At 32.2% G+C, this 18,768-nt stretch overlaps 2 protein-coding genes across 2 annotated transcripts; one reads left to right on the top strand and one right to left on the bottom strand.

Annotated features, from left to right (window-relative positions):
- Positions 1 to 4,994: 4,994 nt before the first annotated feature.
- Positions 4,995 to 9,890, bottom strand: LOC133668061 (peroxisome biogenesis protein 12-like). The gene is made up of 10 exons (XM_062087804.1): positions 9,657 to 9,890; positions 9,212 to 9,317; positions 8,418 to 8,566; positions 7,981 to 8,215; positions 7,249 to 7,358; positions 6,988 to 7,062; positions 6,758 to 6,844; positions 6,097 to 6,183; positions 5,530 to 5,667; positions 4,995 to 5,398 (listed from the first exon to the last, which is right to left on the bottom strand). The coding sequence occupies exons 1-10, from the start codon at positions 9,762 to 9,764 to the stop codon at positions 5,327 to 5,329; spliced, it is 1,167 nt and encodes a 388-aa protein (XP_061943788.1). The 5' UTR covers positions 9,765 to 9,890; the 3' UTR covers positions 4,995 to 5,326.
- A 4,034-nt stretch (positions 9,891 to 13,924) lies between these two features.
- Positions 13,925 to 17,738, top strand: LOC133706345 (uncharacterized). The gene is made up of 4 exons (XM_062131861.1): positions 13,925 to 15,116; positions 15,409 to 15,537; positions 16,112 to 17,194; positions 17,328 to 17,738. Exons 1-4 carry the CDS (start codon positions 13,992 to 13,994, stop codon positions 17,499 to 17,501), a joined length of 2,511 nt encoding a protein of 836 aa, XP_061987845.1. The 5' UTR covers positions 13,925 to 13,991; the 3' UTR covers positions 17,502 to 17,738.
- Positions 17,739 to 18,768: the final 1,030 nt, after the last annotated feature.

The raw sequence follows: 18,768 nt of genomic DNA, 5'->3' as shown, positions 1-18,768 counted from the left end.
TTATATTATACATATTTTCTATTTTTTACTTGTTTTTATATTTTCTTACTTGTTCTATTTGTTTTCATAAAATTCAATAATAAAAAAAATACATAATAAGTTTATACTTTATTTTCATTAAATAATTTACTTCAATATTAATTTAATAATATGATAGTATATAAATATAAAGTAAAATATTATTAAAAGAATAATGAATTAACTCTTAAATAATTCAAATATAAAACACAAAAGCATATATTTATTGTATTATTTTTGTATAACATAAATAACCAAAAAAATACAAAATTAATATAGTTATAACATAAATAACAAAAAAAATACAAACTTAATATAGTAAATTATTATAAAAAAAATTAGAAAATGATAAGCGAAAGAAAAGTAAATAAAATTGGGTGGGCGAGAATATGCCGGTTGTGAGTTTTTTAAAAAACTGAATTTTCTTGTTTTTTTTTTATCAAAATAAAATATCATTGATAAAAAAAAATCAACACACAATTTAACTTTAAACTTTTTTTACCTAAAAATTCAATATTCATTTTCTAAAGATGAAATAATTTAATTTTAGTGTTTTTATTCGCTTTAAAATAATATTTGTTTACTATTTTGAAATAGAAAGAACAGAAATAGTATAAACAAAAATGTATTTAGTTGAAGAATCAAAGGTAAATATATAAAAATAAATCTATTTCTAAAATAATTTTAAAGTGATTTTCTGTAATTTTAAAATATGAGGTATAGAAAAAACATGTTTCAAGAGATAATATTTATTATTTTTAGTTCTAAAATATCATTGTTAAAATCTCTTAATTCCAAACTTTTACAACAAAGACATGTAATTATTATTATTATTATTATTATTATTATAGTTTTAAAATTCAACTCGTGGGTCAATTCAGGACAAATCCTGGGTCATTGATCAAGGCCTGGGTCACGAGCCAGGTTGACTTGAGTCAACTTAAAAATAAAAATAATTATTATCATAGTTTAAAAACTCAATTCGAATGTCAATCTGGGGTAAAATCCAAGTCATGAGTGAGGTTAACCATTGACCCGAGTCAATATAAGAACAAAAATAATTATTATTATATATTTAAAACTCGACTCGAGGGTCAACCCAGGATAAAGCTAAAGTCACATGTAAGGAGGATCAACTCGAGTTGACTCAGTTCAATATAAAATAAAAATAATTATTATTATAGTTTAAAAACTTGATTTGGGAGTCAACCTAGGGTAAAGCCTCGATCACGGATTAAGAGGATTAATAGAAAAATAAAAATAATTATTATCATAATTTTCAAGGCACATGTCACAAATTAGCAGGGTGAACATGGTTTGACACGAGTTATTGTATAGATAAAAATAATAATTATTATAGTTTTAAAATTTGATGATGTCGACCCAAGACAACGTTCAAATCTTGGGTTGAGAAGTTCCACTCAATTAACGTAAAATTTTAATTTTTTTTTAAAAAACTATAAGGATTTTAACCTCTTTTTTATCCATTTTATTCCAAAAATAGTGATAATTTTGGACTCTCTCTCTCTCTCTCTCTCACACACACACACACACATCCCTTCCTTCTAAAACTTTTACCTCGACCCAAACACTACCTTAAGGGCTGCACTCCTTTATTTCATGATGCAGATATTCATGAAACTCTCTCTCTCTCTCTCTCTCTCTCTCTCGGGTGTGTGTGTGGGGGGGTTGTTTGTAGGGGAGGTTGCTAATGCTATCTATTAATTTATTGGGAGCTTTATTGACAAAATAAAAATAAAAATAAAAATAAAAATAAAAATAAAATTTTTATGCATTTATCACTTATGACAGGCGAAATTGATACACTAAATGAGTCTCAAAATAAAACAATGAGATAATTATCTTTTATCTTTAACATTTACCATTTTTTTAAGGATTGAAATTTGAGACCTCATAATAAAAATTATAAATATTAATCATTAAAATAAAATAATATCCAGAATTTGAAATTGCAGTTTGATTATACTTTTGAAAAAGTCTGTTTTTTTTTTAAGTTTTAAATTATTTTTAGATATTTTTGAATCATTTTAATGTGCTAATATCAAAAATAAATTTTAAAAAATAAAAAAATATCATTTTAATGTATTTTTAAACGATAAAAAACAACATAAACCACACTTTCAGAAACATATTTTTAATTTATTTTATTTATAACATATTATTAACTTCCAAATTTCTATACTTTTTTAGATTGGAATCCATTACTTACCTTCCAAGTCAAATATAAAAAAGCAATTGAGTAAGTATTGTTACTTTTATAATTTCTCCTCATCACATTTTCTAGATTATTTTCCTCAATTATTAAGTCAAAATCTACATCAATTTGCAAGAAAAGCTTCATGCTCTTGAATTTAGACACGTTAATATTTGGATCTAAATTAATTTTTTTTTAATATTTGGGTAATTGAGAGTAGAATATAATGAGCAATCCAAAGCATAAATCAAGTGTAGACTGTAGACTAAAGTGCCTGACAAGCAAAGCATACTTTATTAAGTGAAAGCCAACAAAGATATGTTTGGATTTTAATTGTTGGAAAAGCAAAGCAAGTCGCCATCAGTGTAGCAAAGCAAAGCTGTGGTGATGTGCATTTTAGAGCCGTGTTCTCTCTTTAATCTGGACTGTTGATTGTTTTGATCAGGCAAAACAATACGGGCCCGCATGGATGGTGGTTAGGGATGAGATTCTAGCAATTTCCAGAGTGATTCACAGGCCTTTAACGAGGTGGTCGGCCGTCGGCTGTATATAATATAATTTGAAAAAGTTATTGAGAGATAGCATGCTTGGGAGAATATCGTAGTTTCTAAGCATTGCATCTTAAAAGGCGCACCCTTTTAGAGAATATTTAATTTTTTAAAAAATAAATTTTAAAAAATATTTTTATTTGTAGTTTTTAAAAAGTATATGTTAAATTAAAAATATTACGCGTTGAACTTTTACACGCCGGTCCAATAAATAAAAAATATGTTATTTTAGTTTTTATAAAACTAAGATTTAAAATACAATTATGCATGAGTTCCAATGTAAAAATCAAAAATAATTTTTTAAATGTTTTTCAAATTATTTTTCACACGAAAAATATTAAATTGATGTTTTTTATATGTTTTTCAATAATTTTAATATATTAATAAAAAAATAAAAAAATATTATAGGAGTGAAAACAATTTTATTTATCCAAAATGCCATCTTGTATTTTGTATAGAGAGTTTAAAGATGTGAATTAGAATCGAGGAACATTGTTTAGAATTGATTGTGTTTAGTGCGTGTAAGCTTTCATTTACTTTGAGAACCAAATCCAGGATTAAGAGACTCGTTATCATCACTTATCATTAGATGTTGATAATAATCAATCGAGTATTTAGATTGAAAAATACATATTTTTATGATTTTCATGTTAGATTGTGTGTGTTGTGTTGTGAATTTGCTATCATTTATTGCAAAATCTGAACACAAGATCATGCCACTTGTTCTTGGCTCATATCCCTGAATGTTGATGATCAAGCAAGACACCACGTACAGGAAGTCTGTTCACTGCCCTCGGAAGACGTAGCACGAAAGTGAGGGCTCACTCAACTTTTACGTGAAAAGCGTTCAAACTCCCATTAATTTCTGTTGTTGGTAGCAAAAACCTCCCAGGCTCACCCCATACCTTGATTATCTATCTCCAATGGCTAATTCTGATGGCACCTGCAATGATCACTTGCCTAGGAGGCCGTCTAGTTCGTATTATTAAAAAATTAATTCAATTTAATAGTTTAAATGGTTAGGTAAAGTTTTAAGATATGATATATATTATTTTTTAATATATTCTCTTAAATGAAAACTCTTTAGGTTTCAAACTTGTACATATTTACATTACATTATGTTTAATTTTTATCAAATACATAAGAATAGTAAAATTTAAACTCATGACCGTTTGATAATCAATACTATAATACCATGTTAAAAAACCAATTCGATCCAACAGTTTAAAGAATAAAATCTATAATTCATATTATTTTCCAACCCATACTTCTTTTGTTGTCGGATCATCTTCGATAGCTATGATTCCCTATCCGATGCTTCTTCACTACCCATCAGCTCGGACGCACGATCTCGAACTTCTTGGGATGTTTCTGGAGAGAGCAGCTGGAGCGGGACAGAACCTACAAAACAATATCAACATGGTTCTCTTCGAAGTGTTGTCCTCAGTTATCTCGAAGGCTTCAGGCCAAATAATGCATTCTTGAGATGTTAAAACTGGAGGTAAACAAAATGTGGCGATGAGAGGTCATTCGAAGAACCAATTTTTACCCCTCGAGGCCTTGGGTTTCCTCGGAGGAGCCATTTACCATTGAAGGTGGCCAAGGTCGTAACTTTTTTATGCAAGGAACAGTAACGAATTCGAGGAGGTTCTTACATGCCATCATATCGATTTAATGCAATAATTATCAGTTAGAACTGCTATCAACAATGTCAGGTTCTATATTTGATAAAGTTGATAAAAAACAAAACAGTTAGGAGGTGATTGGAGAGCACAAACATCACATATATATTTTACGAGGTGGTTCCTAGTCCTATTTCTATGAAAAATGTCCAATTTAGATATAATAAAGAATTAAAATATATATAAATGAACTCTTATACAATCATATACTTTTAAATAATTTAAAAGACTTTGATATTAATTGATCTGGCATAAAAGATGGATTTATTGCTTAAATTCTTATTGATTACAATTTAAATATAGTAACATATAAGTAAACCATATATCATAATTATAGCACTAATTTTTTAAATTACATCTAAAAATCATACATGTGAAAAAAAAGATTGGAAATTGTACACTTACCATAAAAAAGTGGATGAGATGTTCACTTTTAGGGCATTAAAAAATAAAGCTATAGTTTTCTATATAAAAGAAATAAATAGCTTGTATAAAAGAAATAGCTATAGTTTTCTATATAAAAGAAATATATAGGGCATTAAATCAAGCTTTATTTAGCACTGAGTTGCTGAGATACATGTCCAGAGTGAAAGAAAAAGGAAAAAAAGAAGAGAGAATGGGAAAAAGACCTTGATAATTTACAATTGTAAATAGGTGACATCTATTATTTGCCTGCAGAAATAGAGGGGTCAAGTACGGTCCTGGTAGGACAATGTCACATGGATTGATGCTGAAATGAATGGGGGGTTCAGAACGACTGCAAATTGTACATTATTTTGCGTAGCTTGCAATGGCTTTGCCTGCGTCACTGAACCTTTTGTATAAAACTATGTGGATTTATCTCCTACAGTATCTCCACGTCTCTACATATCATGGAACAACCTCCGTATCTGATCAACGTTTGCTGGCATCAATGTCACTGGGCAGCGGTTATACTGCAGCAATGAAATAAAATGGCATCATGGAATAAGTATATTTTGGCCACGTAGGGCAGGAGAATTGGGAGGAAAACCAAGCTTGAAGCAGAAATATGGATATTGACAGAGAATGGAACTAGATTCCTTACCTGAGATAGATATTTGAATATGCAAGCGTAACAGAAAACAAATCCTGAGATTGTAACAACCGAAGGGTTTGCACGCTTTTGGGAGCACAACGGGCAAATTGTTCTATCGGGTGGCAGTGGAATCCCCTCTTTGGCAACCTGTTTAATAATAAGGAGACCATTATGTATCTTTGAACCTTTTGGATTTTCACGTCTGACAGAACCTAATAACAAGATCATGAAGAGCTGAAAAATATTTGATAATTGTTGAAATTTGACATGCGGGAGACAGTTACATGAAAAGTAATGATTAAACTTCATTATCAACAGCATGACATAATATATTTTCCATCATCTCTATCATTAAAACACCATAGCTCTATCGACCAAATAAAAAATATAGGTGCTCATGCATAATTTTCTATTATTTAAAGTAGATGCTTTCATGGATTTACATAGGAAAAGGAAACCATTAATATAACACTAGTATGTGTGAGTTTGTTTGCACGAGGATGCGAGGATGGGGGGGGGGGGGGGGGGGGGGGGTACCCCGTCATGAAATCCAAGACTGAAAAGCTCCTTTCTCACCTTTGGGGCTGGAGGTGGTGGGGGCGGGGGATACACTGTTGGAGCTGACATTCTCTCCTCAGCAGATTGGTACCACCACTCCATCATCTGCGTGGTTCACACTAACAAAAAGTTAATGCCAGTCTATACTTATTGTAAAGAGCAAAGATGTAAAAAGAAAAATGAAAATTAATGCATGAAAAACATAAATAGGACCATCAAATCATTGCTATTGCATGAAGTCTACTATCTCGACGTTAAAATGAACATGATATAACAAGATATAAGCTTAGTTCTGAGAGGTTAGGGTCTCAAGACAAGTAAAGGCATGGAAATGAGTGCAGTGGAACTTTAGGGAGTGTCAGATTTGATACTGTCCAGCTGAAATAGGTTAGATGCCAAAAACATTTTACCATTATTTTGTAAAAAGAAATCAGTTCACATTTGGTTATAAAGGTAAAACTTTTTTGAAACAGAAAGCACTGTTCAGCAAAGGATCGTAAAAACCTGCAACTGTAAAGGATCACTGGTAATGTTGATTGGGAAGGGGAAGCGAATTGAGCATTGCTAGCATTAGAAACAATGACAACAAGAACAACATGACATCTACAAGTAGCTACAGTTTTTGCAGACAATATTACTTGATAATGGACAACTCCCCAAGCAGGTAAACCACACTCACTTTAAAGATGAACACTGCTGCAATTAAGCCAGTTTGTGCATAGTCAAGCATTGTATATGCGCAGCTTAGCAATGCTCCTTGTAACGTCTGCACAGTTATGATGGCATGTCAATATTCTACAGTGGAAAACAGCTATACAACTATATTGTTAATTTCTGCAAACAAATACTGAATAGCAAAAGGTTCCAAATCAAGTTACTCAAGCAACTAAATAATTTAAATTATTATACCTTCAACCATGGGGGGCCATGAAGTCTCTCACGTTCATTGCTTCGTATCTTTGAAATTCTAGAAGTAGTGTCCATCTACCTTGACATCAAAACAATTGGACAGAGCACTAAGATATGTATCATTTGTTGAGGTTTTTCGAACGTCAATAAAATAGCAGCAAGCACTATAATTGAATATTTGTATTTCTGAATTTATGTATATCTGAATACTTATTGATAAAAATACAAGGGTAAATTCTCTATTCTATTCAAATCTAGTACCAGCTCTTGCCCTGTAGCTCGACAAACATGAATCCCAAGCGCATGTAGTCCTAACGAATAGAACCCGGTAGCATCCAGCAAATATAAGAGCTGATAAGCAAATGACATTCCTGCATTGCAACACTTCAGATCAGATTCGACATTTTGACAAACACAAACTATTTCCAACCAAACATGAAGACAGAAACCGGTTTGGCACACAACAGCATGCTATAAAAGTTTCAGAATAATGATCAGGATACTGCATTGTAATATTCTAGATTAGATTAAAAAAGGCTGTATTGTTGGTCCAGAGCTTTGCTTGGGGTTCAGTAAGTAGCTAAGGGAAAGGATCTTCCAATTGACCAGTAAAATATAGAACAACTTCAGTAGCCAATACTGGAAACATGTCACAAATTTGTCAGAAGATACCCTAATTGGATTGCTAAACATTAGAATTCCCTCACAATACACAAAAAGTTACAACGGCATTCGTGCTTCTAAAATTATTTAGTATCCATACATAAACGAGCATAAGGAAATATGTTGAATGTTATTGCAATAGATGAAACTTGAATACAACTTCTTCATGATTGATGTTTATGTTCCATGAAGAATACAGACATGTAAACTTTACATCATCATGTTATGAATTAACTCATCCCAACTTTCCTCAATTGCAAGCTCTTGCATTTGACTTGAAAGACTAGATTAACAAGTACTATTCGAATGAGGACAAAATGAAAACTTTACCTTCACTACTAGCATGCAGCCATGGGTAGCAAACAAACATAATTTTCTGAATTTTCTTCATCAAACGTGTTCTAATTGTTGTTTCTCTAGAAACAAGAGAAGCCTCCCCTCCACTAAAATATTCAGCATCTTCAACTGTTTCATCACCATTTCCCCACAAACTTGCTTGAAGCCTGGCTTCCCTTTCTTTGTTATATATTGAATACAATTTTGACTTAAAATAAGGCAACACAACCTAGCAAGATGCATAAAAAAAGTCATTAACTTACATCGTAATGGTTTGAAAGTAATTTACTTATTATGATACCATTTATATAGAGTGAAACTAGGTAACAGTTACTGTTTATAAACTTGTTTTAACTACCCTTCACAATGTTATGAGGAAAACAACTTCAGGGAAGAAAAATATATCAGCTAAAGGAAGGAGGGGATGGTACCAAAAATACAACTGAAAGAATTCTTTGCTGCTTTTCTAACCCTGAGTGCTGAATTCCATCCCCTGAGTTTGGACGCGCATCTTCCTTCTTTACTCTTATCTTCGCTGTCCTTCTTCGCAATCCATATAGGGATTCAGAAAAAGAAGCATCTGCAGAGGAATATACATACAAATTAATGAGCCCTATGCAACAAGTAAGGAACAACCTTAGTAGTCCAACTTAAACAAACAGCATGCTCAAATTTAGAGACAGCGCAGCAATTTAAGAAACAAAATTAAATCAAACCATCACCACAGCCATGTACCCAACAAAGCCTAATTAACAGCTTTCACACAACCAACCAACCAACACCACCACCACGTACCCAACAAAGCCTTATTAACAGCTTTCACACAACCAACCCTCCAACATCAATTTGGAAACATCCCCGATCCCATTTAACCAAATGAGGATTAACCTCATCATCTATTCTTGAAAAAAAAAATGAATATCTCTAATATTTACTTTCTATGTCACCAAGAGAGGTTATCTAATCCAGGGAGGGACAAACAATGGGATTAAGCAAGTTACCTAACTCACAGAGCACATAACATGTCAAATAAACTAGAAGGATGGAATCTCCAGTCAAATAAGAAACAAGAGAAAACACAATCGATCACCCACTCACTTGGTAGTAGCAATGGCAACAACATAAGCCAAAGTTAATGTGAGTATGCAGTTAGATTTATTTATATAAAAAAATGCAAATGGAATTATCAAAGAAACAGCAAGGCCATAGAAAGACGAAATTAAACCTGTAGTCCGCAAGCTATGAGTCTCAAGGACCAACATAAGCAATGAAAAGAATTCATCTTCATGGTCCAACACCTTATGCAGAAATGGTCTTCTTAATGCCAATACCTTCAAGACGACAAATCCACAATATTCAATAATGCAAATATTCAAAGGAAACATAAGCACAAGCCAACCTTTTGAATAAAAGTAAGTCAAGTAATTGCATCTTACCAAGAACATAAAAAAAACATTTAAAAAAAGAGATTTGATTAACACATGAAATTGACAAACTCAAACAAAAATGAGAGAATTAAGAGAAACCCAGATGAAAATCTCAAGTGGGTCACAAAAATATCAGCTTCCCATCCCTTAAAAACTTGAAAAATTAAGTTGGTGGGCAAACAATTATATGCAAAACGAGAGATGTGGACATGCAGGTATGTATAAGTATGGGCAAACAATTACACCGATGGAGTAGGTGAGGGCAGCACGGAGACTGGCCGGGAGTTGTTGAGCAGCAGCCATCTCGAAGAAGGTGGGTCGTGTCCCTTGTCCTCCTACTTGAAACAACATCTTCTTCTTCCTTCCTTTCTTGCTTGTTTTTCAAATTTCTCAGTTCGGGTTTCCTGAGGTTTTATAACTAGAAGTCTTTTGGACTCTGCAGTTCTTATCCTTCACTTTGGCCTAGCATATGATTGTTGTGCAAGGTTTTTTTTAAAATGATTTTTAGTTTAAAAATATGTTAAAATATAAATTTTTTAATTTTTAATATCAAATATTTAAAACTATTAAAACACTATTTTCTAAATGAAATATATTTAAAAACAATTATCACACTCCTAAATACTAACTCAAAATCAGGTGATTTCCTTTCACGTCATATATATATATATATATATATATATATATATATATATATATATATATATATATATATATTTATATATAAAATTAAATATTTTTCCTACTTAGAATATCTCATAATAGATTTTGATAGTAATTTTATTTTCCAAAGAAAAAAAATAATATGTTATCCTTTCTTTTTATTCTACTATAATGTATTTTGAACTAGTTTTAACCGATACTATTATTTTTTAATATTTCAAATATACATTTCACATATTATATTTTAAAAAATAATTAAGTGCATATATATATATATATATATATATATATAAGGTCAAGTCTTTCAAATAACGATGACTATTCATGTCTATCTAAATTTATATATTAAGAGAGAGTAAATTTCTTTTTTTATACTCAAACGGTAACTTTTAAATTTTAATACCTATTCAAATAGATACAAGAAAAGAGATAAATTAAATTTTTTATTATTAATTTTGATGAGATCAAATATAATTATATCTCATTTTATTATATCTTTCTCCTATATTGAGTAAGTATTGCTTTATATTTGATAATTCATTTGTTATCTAAATGATAATGTTTTTTTTTAATAAAAAAATATGTTAAATATTAGGAAATATAACAAGAACAACTTCAAGATCATGATTCAACTGACTTGTGCGTGTGTGTAAAAACAATTGTCATATAATTGTTTTATATATATATATATATATATATATATATATATATATATATATATATAGCATTAATCAATTTTAAAAAGATGAGAAACTTGATTTTAGTAGAAATTAACTACTATAAATTACTTAATTTATTTTTGTATAATTAAACAAATCTGTAAATGTCACTATGTTTTTAATAATATTTTTGTATAATATCCTCTTTTTCAATAATTACTTTCGTCAAGTTCTTACATCCAAATTTAAAATAATTATATTTATATATTTCAGAAAACCCCTTAATTTATACAAAAATTTAATTTTTATTTTTTAAAATTGTAATGATTAAATAATTTTGAGATTTCTTACTTCTTAAAGTATTTTAAGCAATTTTCTGTACATTTCAACAACATTTTTTGAAACTACATCAAAAGACACATTTATCCCGCAGGAGAAACCATAACAAAACCCCCTAATTCCGGCAATGAAAATTTAAAAAACCATCCCTGAAAATTACTCAGGTAGGTAGGTTTTTCATAAACTAATAAAACAACATCTTTACTAAATATACACAAATGGGTATCCATTATTGTATCTATACAGTATGTTGTCACTGCTTCTCTCCTGTATGGAACTCTTTATCTTTCCTTTTGATTTCTCTACTTCCGAAAGAGAAAAAAAAAGGTAAAAAAGCTTCTTATTGTAAAAGACTGATATTCTTGGAGGTATGTATTTGCTAAGAAATATATAATTATTTTATTTTATTATTTATTAAGGATAGAATAGACTTTACATGTTCTTACCCCACTACCTTTAAATTCTACTTGACCAATTCATACTAATTATTACACAGGTATTGACACTTTATTCTTTGGTAATGTTCTTACTCCATTTTCTTTTATGGTCCCCAAGCTCCATTATTTGAGATTGTGGATCCATTTTTACGTCAATCCATACGTATTTGTAAGTTCACAAAGTTATCAAAATTTGCCTAGTTATTCTTTATATTTTACTTTTTTTTAGCTTCTATTCATTATCTCTCTAAGTCCTCTTTCTATAAAAAGACAATTCTTGATTCTCTTTAACAGCAAGCTGTGAATGAGGAATTTTCAGTTTTGCATAAGACAAATACTTGGGATTTGATTCCCCTACCTCCTAGTAAGAGTGTTGGTGGTTGTCAGGGTGTATAAGATTAAGACTAATTCTGATGGATCTATTGAGCGATACAAAGTTAGGCTGGTTGTAAAATGATACTCTCAACAATATAATATGAATTATGAGGAGACATTTGCTCATATTGTAAAAAATGACTACTATTCATACTCTCATTACAGTAGCTTCGGTTCGTTAGTGGCATATCTCTCAACTTGAAGTTAAAAATGTTTTATTGAATGAAGATCTTCAAGAAGAAGTTTATATGGCACCCCTTCCTAGTATTTCACATGATTCTGGGTATGTTTGCAAGCTTAAGAAAGCGTTATATGGTCTCAAACAAGTACCTCGTGCTTGGTTTGAGAAATTTTCTGTTGTGATTTCTTCCCTTGAATTTGTTTCTAGTAGTCATGATTTTGTTTTTTTTTTGGTAAGTGCACTGATGCAAGTCGTATTATTTTATATTTATATGTTGATGACATGATTATTACTGGTGATAATATTAATGATATTTCAGTTTTGAAGACAAAGTTAGTTAGGCAGTTTGAAATGAAGGATTTAGGTTCTTTATGATATTTCTTGGGTATTAAGATAGCCTAATCACCCATAGGATATCTTCTTTCTCAGTTAAAATATGTTACAAATATTCTTGAGTGTGTTAGACTTACTGATAACTCCCATTAAGGTTAACTCAAAGTATTCTTCTTCTGATGGTTTGCTTTTATCAGATCCTATTTTATACCGTACTATTGTTGGGAGCTTGATACATTTACTCATTCAGATATTGTATATATTTTTCATGTTGTTAGTCAATTTGTTGCTTCTCCTACTACTACTCATTGGGAAGCTATTTTTTGTATTTTGCGAAATCTTCGGGGTATAGTTTTTCAGAGTCTTTTACTTTTATCCACCTCTTCCTTGGAGTTGCGTGCATGCTCTAATGTTGATCATGACAGTGATCCCACAAATCGCAAGTCTATTACTAGTTTGTGTATTTTTTGGGTGATTCTCTTATTTCTTTGAAGAACAAGAAACAATTTATTGTTTCTCAATCTTCAACTGAAGCAGAATATAATGCTATAACATCGATTACTAAAGAAATTGTTTGGTTACGTTGGTTACTTGCAGATATGAGAGTTTCTCTTTCTCATCCCACTTCTATGTATTGTGACAACTAGAGCTCTTCAAATTGCTCACAACTCAGTTTTTCATAAACGAACTAAGCATATCGAAACCGATTGTTATCTTACTCATCATCTTCTCAAGCATGATACAATTACTTTGCCCCTTGTTCTTTCTTCTTTGCAAATTGCAGATTTCTTTACGAAGTCGCATTCTATGTCCTGCTTTCATTTTCTAGTTAGCAAACTCTTGATATTTGTAGCTACCGTATCGTGAGTTTGAAGGGAGATGTTAAGAAATATAAAGTTATTTTTTTATTGTTTATTAATGGTAGAATAGTCTTTACATTATCTTTTTAGTTTTCTTTGTTTAGCCTATATATAATTTTTTTGTATTTAAGTTAAACTTATTTATTTTGATTGCATTATTTAGTATTAATGAAACTCTAGCTTTCTTATTTTTTATTTTTGTATTTCTTTGGATTGTTTAACAATACTTGCATGTCTCGCTTTAATACAATATTTTTTTAATGCTTATCTATCACTTTCCAAGTGTCCTTTTTTTTTTTATTGTTTGTTTCATTATTTTACTCTCAAGGTCTCAAATTTTGCTTTAGCAGTTGTAGTGTTGTGATGTTGTGTTTGATTCCTGAGAAAATAAAAGGGAAACGAATAGGAAACTTGGTGAAAAAAGTGATCCTGGGAAGCCTGTGAAATTATCTTTATTAAATGAATAAACTTTGAACAATGGTTTCCAGAAATGCCAAGTTATTTTCTACTGGCTGATAGAAAACGATGATCTTTGAAATGGGTTTTACACAGGATAAAGACTATTTTTCACCCCTTGTAAATGGTCTTTCGGGGTTAAAGTCTGTAGCCCACTAGTGGCAATTCTTTATTATCATGTGGAATTTAACTTATATATTGTTGTTTTTCTTGCTTTCCCACCGCTGATAATATACTGTCTTGATAAATCACTTGCATTTCTCTCTCTTTCTAAGATGGAGAATGGACAGTTCAGCCATGAGTCCCATGGCCATGCGTTGACTTTTTATGAGGAGAGTGAGGAGAAGCTCAAGACGATTGCCAAGCTATCCGGGGAGGAGATTGGATCTCCCTTATGCTATGGTTGCTTTGAAACCATTCATGGTCCAGCCTATTTTTGTGAAATTTGTGGTGACTTTTGGCTGCACAAATCATGCTTTGAATTGCCCTCTGAGCTACCAAAGCATTCTCTTCACTCAATTCATCCTCTCACCCTCATTGTTAGACCTCCTAGCCTTGCTGGGTTCTTTGTCTGCGATGGATGTAGAGATATGTGCCCTGGCTTTGCCTTCCACTGCAAAGCATGCCGGTTCAATCTTGATGTCAAATGTGCGATTTCAACTGACGGCGAGGATCTGAGATCAAGAAAAGGTGTGAAAAATACCGAGATTCCCTACTTCGGTGATGAGCACCTGCTAGTTTCCTTCAATGCCAAGCAGGAAGTTGAAAAAACTTGTACTGGATGCCAACTGCTCCTTTCAGGTCCTGCCTACGGTTGCTTGGACTGTGAATTCTACCTCCATGAATCGTGTAAAGACATGCCATCGGAAATACAACATCCATACCACCCTCTGCACCCTCTCCACGCTCAAGTTGCTGAATATGGCTCAGAATGTGATGCCTGTCACACGCCAATTAGGAAGGTTTTTTATCGATGTTCTGAGTGCGACTTCAATCTGCATATTCTATGTGCTAACAAGTCTCTACAGGTAGCATCTTCCTTAAAATTCAAGGGCCATGAGCACGATCTCTATTATTTTGTGGCGAGCTATTTCAACGAGTATTCTCTATGCAACACTTGCCGTAAGGTTTGCAAGGGCTCCTACTATATCTGTTTAGAGTGCAAATATTATGTTCATCTGGACTGCATTCCTTTACCGCGAGTTGTTGAGAATGATCACCACTCCCGCGACTATTCCCATTGCCTCACCCTTAAGGATTGCTTTGTTGAAGACGACTCGGGCCAGTATTACTGTGAGCTTTGTGAGAAAGAAAGGGATCCAACGTATCCTGTTTACTACTGTGATCAATGCCCTGATCGCAATCCATATCTCGCTCATATTGAATGCCTGATGTTGGAGGTAAGGCCAAATTAAAGCCCTTATGGAGGAAAAAAGTGAAAGCCATGTTTGAATTGTTGTCTAATTTTCAACTAGTATCATGCAACTTCAATTTGCTTTGCTATATATACATATTCAAAATCTCTTAATCAGACATATAATGCTCTGAACTTCATGCGGGACTCGTCCTTACATGCTTTGAGTTGCATTTGTTTGTGGTATAATGAGTCTCATGTTTTATTTGTTGGACATGGTGGACTTTCTTCGTTTGGAAGAAACTTCTCTAGAGGCGATAACATGGGTTGTTTTACAGTTAATGGAAGCAGAGCTCAACTCTGCGAGGACCTCTGCCAAGATGGTTGATGATGGAGATGTAAAGGGTGATACGAAGTGCCTTGCTCTCGTCAAGTACACAACTATCCCACCTGAGAATCAAATCAAGGTTAGGCCATTTGAGTGATCTTAGTTTATTTTTGTTATTTCAACTTCTGCTCCTCTTCTCTTGATTTAGAATGGAGGTTTTAAAATGTCATTTCCTTCTAGTTGTTAATGTGAAAGAACCAATTCAGCTCAAAACTTTAAGTTATTAGACAATATTTCAAGATATAATTTATATATTTTTTTATATAAACCTACATTACTTTATGTTTAATTTTTATCAAATAAATAAGGATGATGATATTCGAACTCGTGATCGCTTGATCATCGAGGCTCTAATATCATGTCAAAGAACCAATTTAACCCAAAAACTTAAGATATTATATAAGATCCCAAGATATAATTTATATTATTCTCCCGTTATTTCTACAGCCATTAGGCTGAATGACATACTTACTCTAAATTTATAAAGTCTATTTTTGTAGCGTTTACTTGAATACTACAGCAATTTACTTGAATCAACATAGAAAGAGAAGGCACTGATGCATTCAAAGCTGCTCACAATGTTTTACCCTCCAATTATATTGAATAGACGTGTAAGTTTTGTTTGTTAATTCTCTTCTTTCTCTAAGATGCAGCTTAAAGGTTTCAGGCATGAACATATCCTGGTCCCTGACAATAAGGAATCAGATGCAAGGGGAACTTACTGTTCTTGGTGCAATGGCAAAATTTTTGGTCCAGGCTATTTCTGTCGAGAATGTTCGGGAAACTGGCATATATCATGCGCTAAATCGCCCCCTAAAAAGACACACTATCTTCACTCACAGCACACCCTAACTATGTTTTATCCTCATTATTTTGAGTACTTTATATGCGATGGCTGTAGGGATCTTTGCCATGATGTTGCCACTTATCATTGCTATAAATGCCGCTTCTTCCTTGATATGAAATGTGCTTCTCTACCTGATGATCAGTGCGAGAAATTGAAGAAGACAGAAAGCAAAACTATAGATTTTTGCCACAAGCATAAATTAACAAGAGCCAACTGTGCAAAAGGAATTAAAGAGAAATGCAAGGTCTGTCAGCTGCGTATCTCCGGTGAAACATATTGCTGCATTAACTGCAACTTCTTCCTTCATGAATCCTGCCTTGAAACACCACAAGAAATACAACACCAGTATCACCTGCAGCACCCCCTTCTTGGTCGGGACTTTGATGGAAATCCAAAAAACTGCAGAGCCTGCAATCTGCAAATTTGGGATATTGCCTATTACTGTGATATCTGCGATTTTGCTCTCCATTTTACATGTGCTACTTACTTAACTTCCACTCTCAAACATGAGTTCCACCATGAGCACACACTCTTTTCCTTCGTAGCATCGGATCTAGGGGATCAGGGCTTTATCCAGTCGCTAGAACCACAACCTTCAAAAGGCAATTTTCGTTGCGAGACCTGTGGAAATGATTGCAGTGATTCCATCTATCGTTGTGTTGAATGCAACATTAATCGACATCTTGAGTGCATTCCATTGCCATTTAAAGTTCAGCATGAAGACCATTCGGATCCTCTTACTCTCATGGAAAATGTAGTCGAAGATGATTATGGAGAATATTACTGTGAGATTTGCCAGGATAAAAGGAACCCAAATCATCCTGTTTATTGCTGCAAGATGTGTAAGGATAACTGGTTCATTGCTCATATTGGATGCGTGATTAAAGAGGTGAAACATGTTATTCCATAAATTGCTTTGATTATTCGTTAAAAAACCTCGGTAACAAATCATCTGCAAGCCTATATCTTTAGTACCTGCTACATTTTCTTATGTTGATCATTTAAAATGTTTGATTTATCAGGGAGACACTTCATTAGAAATACTGGAATGGTGGAATAAAGATTTGGGACCAGACTATGAGGAGACCTCTGGCAAGGAGGATGATGGGACTTCCCTTGCCAGTCATTCTGATCTAGAGAGTTATGCAATGGGAGAGCATAATACGGAAGGCCCTGGAATTACTGAGCTTGATTAAAACATCGAGGGTAATGCAAAGGCAGTAAGGCAATGAGAGAAACGTGCCTGCAGGGATCCTTGCGATGTTTTCTTGCCTGCAATAGACCAGTGATTGGTATGTTGAAACATCTTCAGCTAGCTTGTAACGCTCGGTATATTGGTGAATGCACATAAAACAATCTGTACATTGCAAATTACTAAGAACATTGTTACAAAATTTATCTTATCGAAAGTGGCGAAGGAGCATTTGTTCTAAGTAATTAGAAATCTCATATGCTTTTGGTTTGAATCATAGTTATAAGATGTTAAGATCTGATTAGTCCTTCCTGTACCAGAAATTCTATGTATTTCCTTCAGGATAACTATACACATAAAGGTAGGAATACTAACATAAATATTTAGAAGAGGTTGACAGAGGCTAAGCATAGATTCAACCTGGGAGATATGCAGAGGCTTGTACATTTAGAATTAACTCATAAGAATTTAAATTTTATTTGAAAAATTCATAAAATTAAAAAAATTTAACTTGGTGTATTTGATTTTAAAGAACATATATATATATATATATATATATATATATATATATATATTATGATTTTCAAAGTTAGGGTATGTCTTCTTAATGGCAATTCTAAACTAAGAAAAATTAAAGTTAATGGATATTAATCAAAATGAAAAAGAATTAGTTCTTCTTTGACAAGATGAACATTTACTGTCTTTATTATTCTATTACTTCAAATCACATTTTTGTTTATTGTGTATCCCAGGGGTAATTATTTTTGATTCAGTTCGGTTTTTATTAAAAAAAAGTAACTAAAACAATTTTTTTTATAAAAAAACCAAAATCAAACCGAAACCGGTTCAAAATGACCGGTTTTGGTTTTTTTTTAAAATCAATTTTTTTTTTGTTTTGACTCAGTTTTGGCTTGGTTTTTTTTCTAGTTTGGCTCGTTTTTTTCGGTTTGGTTTTTCAGTTTCAGGCTTATAAAACCGAATCGAACCGAACCGAACCGGTCAGTTTTTTCAAAATTTTAATCGGTTTTTTTCACGGTTCGATTTTTTCAATTATTTTTTTCCAGTTTTCTCGGTTTAATTGGTTTGTCAGTTTTTTTACTCACCCCAGTGTATCCATTCAATCCTTACGAGATTACATTTATATTCTGATATGTTAGAAGAAGATTTGAGAGGAAAGCAAGTTTTTCTCTTGTTTATATTCCTTTTTATATATTTTTAATCACAAGTTTATTTATAAATATAAAATCCTAGACAATTAAACATTTAAACTA

The sequence above is a fragment of the Populus nigra genome, chromosome 11, assembly GCF_951802175.1.
Source record: "Populus nigra chromosome 11, ddPopNigr1.1, whole genome shotgun sequence".
Classification (NCBI taxonomy): domain Eukaryota; kingdom Viridiplantae; phylum Streptophyta; class Magnoliopsida; order Malpighiales; family Salicaceae; genus Populus; species Populus nigra.
Note: the sequence above shows the minus strand (reverse complement) of the source record. Positions and strands in the feature narration are given on the sequence as shown.